The 8,746-nt window shown below is 43.4% G+C and overlaps 2 protein-coding genes across 2 annotated transcripts; one reads left to right on the top strand and one right to left on the bottom strand.

Annotated features, from left to right (window-relative positions):
• Positions 1–676: 676 nt before the first annotated feature.
• Positions 677–4,327, bottom strand: LOC311127789 (protein S100-Z-like; the record flags this gene model as incomplete). The annotated part of the gene is made up of 2 exons (XM_084159670.1): positions 677–835; positions 4,187–4,327. The coding sequence occupies 2 exons, from the start codon at positions 4,325–4,327 to the stop codon at positions 677–679; spliced, it is 300 nt and encodes a 99-aa protein (XP_084015796.1).
• Positions 4,328–7,336: 3,009 nt separating this feature from the next.
• ch25hl2 (cholesterol 25-hydroxylase like 2) lies at positions 7,337–8,257 on the top strand (the record flags this gene model as incomplete). The annotated part of the gene is made up of 1 exon (XM_084160724.1): positions 7,337–8,257. One exon carries the CDS (start codon positions 7,337–7,339, stop codon positions 8,255–8,257), a length of 921 nt encoding a protein of 306 aa, XP_084016850.1.
• Between the last annotated feature and the right edge of the window lie 489 nt (positions 8,258–8,746).

Raw genomic sequence — 8,746 nt, 5'->3', positions numbered from 1 at the left:
CACTCACAATTTTGCCTAAGAACACAGCCATGAATAAAGAATGGTACCAACACATCCTCCGAGAGCAACTTCTCCCAACCATCCAATAACAGTTTGGTGACGAATAATGCCTTTTCCAGCATGATGGAGCACCTTGCCATAAGGCAAAAGTGATAACTAAGTGGCTCGGGGAACAAAACATCGACATTTTGGGTCCATGGCCAGGAAACTCCCCAGACCTTAATCCCATTGAGAACTTGTGGTCAATCCTCAAGAGGCGGGTGGACAAACAAAAACCCACAAATTCTGACAAACTCCAAGCATTGATTATGCAAGAATGGGCTGCCATCAGTCAGGATGTGGCCCAGAAGTTAATTGACAGCATGCCAGGGCGGATTGCAGAGGTTTTGAAAAAGAAGGGTCAACACTGCAAATATTGATTCTTTGCATAAACTTAATGTAATTGTCAATAAAAGCCTTTGACACTTATGGAATGCTTGTAATTATACTTCAGTATACCATAGTAACATCTGACAAAAATATCTTAAAACCCTGAAGCAGCAAACTTTGTGAAGACCAATACTTGTGTCATTCTCAAAACTTTTGACCACGACTGTAGACCGGTCATAGCCCTATGAGACTTTGGCCAATAGTAGTGCACTAAATAGGCAAGGGGAAGCCATTTCGGACTTAACTGTTAGTTGGCTTTCTTCTTCTGCTTCTCCTGGAAGAAGTCGTTGCAGGCTACGGTCAGGGCCGCCACCAGAACCACAAACTCATTAAAGTCCACCTCGTTGTCTTTGTTGGAATCCAGATCATTCATGATCTTCTCCACCAGCATGGGGTCTTTCTGAGACTGGAAATGAAAACAAACAACAATTAATCAATCAATCATTAAATCAATGAATCAAAGAGCTATCCACCAATCAAATAATTTAAAACCTTGATACCGTCAATTTGATAATCTGAAGGACGGGGCTAGGGGAATGTAAACACTCTCAAATTCATATACAGATCTATGGATGCAAGGACTGACAGTCCATGAGATCGACATAGTTTTGAGTCTAAAGATTTAGGCATATCTCATAATTAAAACAACCATTGAACAGCAGCAAATCTTCTAGACTATGACTCTAATGTGTTCTGTTCCACTGAGCTTACTCCAGGCCTCCGACTCACTCTACTACTCTACTCAACAGGAAATAGACCGTCCTGAATCGTGTCTCATGTCGCCCATTGACCGGTCTAGATTCAGCTGCCTGGCCAATAAATAAGTCCCCTCAGGACAGCAGGCTGCAATTAGGCCCTGTGTCAATCTCCCAGCCAGAGATCTGAGATGGAGATGGGGGAGATCTGAGGAGAGACGCCTCAGGCTCTGAGTCATTGGATTCATGGTGCTGGAGCCCCATCCCGGATGTTAGACTGCCTAAGGCACTGACTGGGCACCGCACAGCACAGCAGGGCACCACACCACACAGCCAATGTCCATTGGAAGCCAGAGTGACGGTGGCGATAATCAATGACCCATAAACTGAGAACCATCAGAGGTGTGTGTGTGCCCTTGTGTGTGTGTGAGATGGTGACTGTTGGATGGTTTCTGTCAGTCAAGCCAAGTCAGCCCGTGATACAGAGCCCTGTGGTGACATGGTGCTAATGGAGGTATGTAAGACACACACACACACATACACACACACACACACACACAGCTTGACTGTATATGTGCAAATGTAAATGAAAAGTCAGTATTTGGCCCCAAGGTGACAACAATGGATCTAAATAAGCAGTAATATCTATCGCCTCAGCATACAGTGTGACTGTGATCAGTGAAAGAGTTACTCAGTGATAGGTTACAGAAATAAATCACATAATTAGCTCAATGTTGTCTTCAGGATATGAAACGACAGTATGAGTCTCTGTCCAAAATGGCACTTTGACAAGTAGTGCACTAAATAAGGAATAGGGTGCCATTTGTGGCGCGTCCTCAATGTGTATTCAACTGTTACCAGTCTCTATACTTGTCAGAGGCACGTCGGTGGGTGGAGACTAGTGACATCAGAAGAGAGTAGTCCAAGTCTATATTTGGAGGTGATATGGGTCACTGGTGATGATGCGTAGGCACCTGAGGCTTCCTTCCATCAGAGGGAGGGAGAAGATGTAGAGAGAAAAAACGGAGGGGGAGAGATTTGTCTCTTCAACCCCTCACTCCATCTCTCACAGTATGAAGCTCATCCATTAGAACACAGACAGGCGGGTTCACTCCCCAAACACACTCGCATTCACACAGTCTTGTTTAACTAACCTTGTGGGAACACAATTTATAACCATTCAAAATCCTATTTTCCCTAACCCTAACCCTAACCTTAACCCCAAAACCTAACCTTAACCCTAACCCTAACCTTAACCTCCAAACCTAACCTTAACCATGACCCTAACCCTAAAACTAAACCTAACACTAATTCTACCTTAACCATAAACACCCTACAAATAGCATTTGACCTTGTGGGGACTAACAAAATGTCCCCAGTTGGTAAAAAATAAAATAATGTTTACTATTCACACACACACACACACACACACACACACACACACACACACACACACACACACGTGTGCGAGCACAAGCACATGCACGTGCACATGCACATGCACACACATACACACACACCTGTCCACTCCTCTGCACCGTCATGGCCACTACAGCATGGTAGGTTATCTACAACAACCTACTACAATCACAGAGGGCAGTGAAGAGGAACTACTATCTTGCCTGCTTTCACAAAGTTACAAAAGCAAGAGACTTATACTCAACTAAACCAGAAATGTAGAACCCTTTCTACAGAGGGTTCTACCTGGAACCAAAAAGGGTTCTACCTGGAACCAAAAAGGGTTCTCCTACGGGGACAGCCGAAGAACCCTTTTGGAACCCCTTTTCTAAGAGTGTAATTGTATGCTTTCTAGCCACTGAGGCATATTGAAGAACAGAAAAACAACATCGCCACGTCTCTGATAATCATGTAAATATTGTGTAGTAGGTCTATAATTTGAATAAATTAACACAACAGACCACATGGATTTCTACAATCCTGACATGAGTGAGTCTGTTTTTAAATGCTGGACATTTGCAAATTCAGTATGTACTTGGTTGTCTAATTCATCTTTCAAGTCTCAATGTGTAATCAAGTAGCATCAAAAAGCCCCCCAACATATCCAAGTACAGCATAAACATCACTAATGTTCATCATGAAATTAATGGAAGGAAAGAATACAAGTTGAAAAGGTCACACTTCACTAAACCAAACCATTTCCAATAATTATAATTTTGTTTAACATGACGACGGCCGGATGTTATGTGCTGTTGTGATTTATCTAAATGTGTGGGCTAAATGTCACAAGGAGGTTTGTAATTAAAGACAGCTAACTTATTATTTGAGGTTCAACACACAGCTAATGTGGTTCATCTATTCATAAACATGTCACTGTGAGGAGGAGAGGGCAATTTAAATTATCCATAGCGACTTACAGTTAACTTGTGACACTTCTTACGACATGGTGCCAAATAAAAACAGATTGATATAAATATAAATTATACAGTTATTGTTTTCTATTCAGACTCTACCCACACAGGCACATATACTACACTGACACTCCAACACACACACACAATTCGCTTACACACAAAAAACACACACACATGCATATTGACGCTACACACACACTCACACATAGACACACTTTCACACTCTTCACATATGCTGCTGCTACTCTGTTTATTATATATCCTGATTCCCTAATCACTTTTACCCCTACCCACATGTACTTACTGTATTACCTCAATTACCTCAACTACCTCGTACCCTGCACATTGACTCAGGACTGGTACTCCTTGTATATAGACTCATTATTGTTTTTATTGTGTTACTATTTCCTTTTTTATTTAGCAAATATTTGTCTTACCTTTTTAACTCTGCATTGCTGGGAATGGGCTCGTAAGCAAGCATTTCACTGTAAAGTCTACACCTGTTGTATTCGGTGCATGTGACCAATACATTTATATTTTATTTGATTCACAAATAATAGTGTCAACTCAGAAATATACCCATGTTTAGGGGCCTTTCAATTGCTAAATACTGTCTAGTGAAGAGAATACCAAAACATTGTGAAACTATGTTGAGATTGATAAATTATGAATATGAAACAGCTTCTTTACCATGAGAAAGTCAGTGAGTTCACTGTTCAGTAGCTGTTTCAGCTCTCCCTTGTTGAGCTTGTATTTGTCGCCGTCGTTCCCGGAGTATTTGTAGAAAACTGTTATAAGTGCGTCCATGGCACTCTGGAGTTGACTTGGCATGGTGCTGATAGGAGGGCAATGTCTCTCACCACCTACTGGGGAAAAGTGTAAGGGAAAAACTATTTAATTCTATGGCTACAATTATTCAAAAGCATGCAATAGGCGACATGTACAAATATTAGATATTACTCTACAGACAGACATAAAACAACATATGGGTAGACATAACAAAAGCTCTATAGGAGAGGTGGTGTACCTACCTGGTTAGAATCCTGGGCTAGTGTGATCTGAGAGAGGTTGCAGCGTGGCTTGTTTATCTAGAAATCAGTGGCAACATGACGCTGCATCCTCCATCGCCATGGCAATAATTAATTCCACAGGTGAGAGACCCATGGTAACATGGTAACTGTGTCTTCCTGCCCTGCTTTTAATCAAAGGCCCAATGGTGGCGCCGTGAAAAACAAAACATATTCCCATATAGGCCCTGGTGTCCCCTGTGGGTTCACCATAGTCATAGGAGGCCCTCAGTGTTACTCCAGTGGAGAGATACTGCACCACGCCAGCTGAAAATAGATCTATGTACAATATGTGTCTCAGCTGCAATGAATGGGATTGTACAGGATATGTTCTTATTGAAGAATATGGGAGAACAAGGTGAAGTGGTTTTCAGTTGGAATTGTATGGCGCTACTTCGTTTCACTGTGTTCATCAGTCACTGTTCTGAATGTGTTGTTTCTAGGTGCGAGAGCAGCAGATGTGGATTTAGAACTGAAATAGGCAATAACTTATGGACCTGCTGGTAAAATATAGGACAAATCTCACATTGGTATTTTGATATGATGATATTAAATATAGGTAGGCTATTTGCTTTTGTTTCATGGAGAGTCAAACACTTTTTGGACAAATTGGATCACCTGTGGACACACCCATCTCTCTCTCTTTCTCTCCTCTCTCTCTCTCTCTCTCTCTCTCTCTCTCTCTCTCTCTCTCTCTCTCTCTCTCTCTCTCTCTCTCTCTCTCTCTCTCTCTCTCTCTCTCTCTCTCTCTCTCTCTCTCTCTCACATGCGTCCTGATCATGTCAACATTCTGATTGTGCACAAATTCTTGGGGGTCTACACATGGTCCCTCCCTGTATGCAAATAGCACCGGTAGGGAGACTAAGCCTTAGGTGCTTCAACAACGCAGGCTGGTTCTTTTTTTAGCCTCCATGCCCCTACAGACCTCACCTGAGGGAGGGTGGATGCCATCCTCTTCCACAGCTAAAATACATTTCCGTTAGTTAGGGTGATTAGGGTGATGAAACCGCTCCCTTCAGAGTTGGCCAAGCTAAATTAAAAAATGCTACGCAGAAGAAACATGTAATGTCCCCATGGAGGTGGTGAGAGGGGAAAAGCATAAGAAGTCCTAATGAAATTATATCTGTAAACATGATTGAATTACTCTCGCATTGCATAGAGACCACTGAGTCCCCCTTCGAAGTTTAAATGAAAATATTCTGTAAATTGGAGAATTAGATTACTTTGTTGTTGTGTCATGAGTTTATCTTGTTGTTACATTTGTGGTCTCTAAAAGGTATGTGGAACAGCTATGGACCAGACAACAGTAACACACAGTAACATACATTCTCATTGAGATACGTTCAAATCCCACAATGTGCTCTATCCTTCAACTTGTTCTAATACATATATAAACAAAGATTAATGGAGCTTCACATCACTCAGTTTCAGGTATTCGTGAAACAAATAGAAATAAGGGAGATTTTTAGTTGCAGCCCTCGAAAAGGGTTGTGTATACACAAAATTAAATGTTTTGGAATGAAGATTCCAATGACATAAGTGAAAAACCCCTTCAGAAACAACTATCTATGTTCCAGAGCATAGAGGGCTTTCTTCCAGTGGTACTTGTCTGCCCTCTAGTGGTGCCATACAGTGCACAATATTGTGGTGCCATTGCCCATAAACACAGTGTTGATGTGCAATTATCACAAAAACTGAAGCAGAATTCATTGCCCATTATTGGGTTAATTTAGATAATATGATAAATAATGATATAAAGCCTTGTTTGAATTAGAAAGGGATTACTTGAGCTCCACCATAGAAACATCTCCGTGGTTAGTTCCAGTTGCCTCTTTTCACTTCCAACAATCAGACCTTATTCTCAGCAGTATGATGCAAACTGAACCATACAAAAAGCCAAGTTTAATTCAACATTAATAAAGTAGAGCCTTTGAACTCAATGTCACTTCTGACAGCTTTCTATGATTTATTACTGTTTACCCTCACAACAAGTCAATAAGAGAAAGAGAGAGGAAGAGAGAGAGAGAGAGAGAGAGAGAGAGAGAGAGAGAGAGAGAGAGAGAGAGAGAGAGAGAGAGAGAGAGAAATAAAAAGAGAAAAACATCTTTAAAAATGTTGTTTTTAATAAAATAATCAACAGGTTTAACCAAAGTGATCAATTTGACAGATTACTACCCATTGAGCAAAACCGTCTTTTGGACGTCGTTTCAACAAAAAAAATATGTATTTTCAACAAAACCAAGATGTCTTTTCAGCTTCTTGTGCTCATACGGCAGTGTTTGCATAAAACAGACATTGCACCAAAGTCTGGCTTTGACCACAGTTTATTGTTGCTCCTCAAAAAAAAAAAAAAAAAAAAAATGACAGTAATGAAAACACACTGCTCTTTTGACAAAGACAAATTCAAGTCATTTCTGATCGGTGGGAGGCAGCTCTCTAAGATCTGGGTCAGGAATAAGAGCTGCTGTGACCCAGGTCCTGAGTCCTGGCAGTGATCCTCTTGCCAGAGAAAGAGGGGTCTTTACAGACCACCTGCTTTAAAACCCAGGGGGGGGGGGGGGGTGGCGCCTCGATGTACATAAGAGGCTAAGATCGAAAGCCAAACCAAGTTGGCACGACGGCATCAGATTATTTGCCTTTTGCAAGTACGTTAGAGCTGTAAGGATCTTTGCTATTCTTGTGGACTCTGCTGCAACCAACCCAGTTACATATAAATGAATCCTCTGTGATAATTAAACTTTATAGAGAACCACCAATCCTAGTTGTGGTAATAATGACTGCTGGCGGTTTGTTCAGTGATGTGGCTGTCCCCTGGATTCCTCACCTGGATGTGGCTAACCTGACCCTGGGTCTGGGGCTCCCGGAGCCATCCGTCCTCCAGCCAGTGTGGGACTACCTCCTGCAGTACCACCAGGCTGAGCTGCGGAACCCTCTGTTCCCTGTGGTCATCTCCGTCTCCACCTACCTCCTCCTGGTGACCCTCTACACCCTGTTGGACGTCCTGGCCCCCAGCTGGCCCACCCTCAACCGCTTCAAGCTCCACCCAGACAGACCTGTCACCTGGGACAACATCTGGACCACGCTGGGTCTCACAGTCTACAACCACCTGGTCTATGTCTTCCCCGCTGCTGTGGGCCAGTGGCTGTGGAGGCCACCCGTACCGCTCCCTCGCGAAGCCCCCACTCTAACGAGCTTCCTCCTGGGCATCCTGGGGTGCACGGTGGTCTTTGACTTCCAGTACTACCTCTGGCATCTCCTCCACCACAGAGTCCCCTGGCTGTACCGTACCTTCCACGCCATGCACCACCAGTACCTTCAGCCCTTCAGCCTGGTCACCCAGTACCTGTCCGCCTGGGAGCTGATCAGTGTGGGCTTCTGGACCACTGTGGACCCCCTCCTGCTGCAGTGCCACTGCTTGACCGCCTGGGGCTTCATGGTGTTCACCATCTGTGTGTCCACTGAGGACCACTGTGGCTATGACTTCCCCTGGTCTCTGCACCGCCTGGTACCCTTCGGCCTGTGGGGCGGACCCCCCAAACATGACGCTCACCACCGGATGCCTGGGACAAACTTTGCCCCATTCTTCTCCCACTGGGACTGGCTGGGGGGGACTAACATGGTGCCTACCGTCCCTTCCAGAGATAAATCTGTTACGAAAGGTCTGAAAGGAAGGAAAGATAAAGGGACTGCTTAAGTCTTGCTTTTTCTCTCTCTCTCTCTCTCTCTCTCTCTCTCTCTCTCTCTCTCTCTCTCTCTCTCTCTCTCTCTCTCTCTCTCTCTCTCTCTCTCTCTCTCTCTCTCTCTCTATCTCTCTCTCTCTCTCCCTCTCTCTCACTGCCTTCCCCCCTCTTTTGTGTGTACTTCATCCAACATCTCTGCTCTGCTTACTCTCTCTATACTGTCTCTCTCTGTGTCCACCTCTCTCTCTCTCTTCCCATTTTCCACCTTTCTTCTGTGTGTTTGTCTTTACTGACTTCATACTAACTGTGCTCTGTTGCTGTCTTTCAGATCTCTGGTTTTGTATGCAGTGATATAGAGCTTTTTTGGGATTACTCAGTGGTTTTTGATTGGTTTCCATGGCATTCTCAGGTCAGACATCTGTGCATTTAAAATGTGTGTGTGTGTTGTGATTGTCTGTTTTTCAGATACTCTCAAAACAAATACTCAATGTTTCACTAATACC

This window comes from Coregonus lavaretus, assembly GCF_964263955.1.
Source record: "Coregonus lavaretus genome assembly, chromosome: 4".
NCBI classification, from domain to species: domain Eukaryota; kingdom Metazoa; phylum Chordata; class Actinopteri; order Salmoniformes; family Salmonidae; genus Coregonus; species Coregonus lavaretus.
Note: the sequence above shows the minus strand (reverse complement) of the source record. Positions and strands in the feature narration are given on the sequence as shown.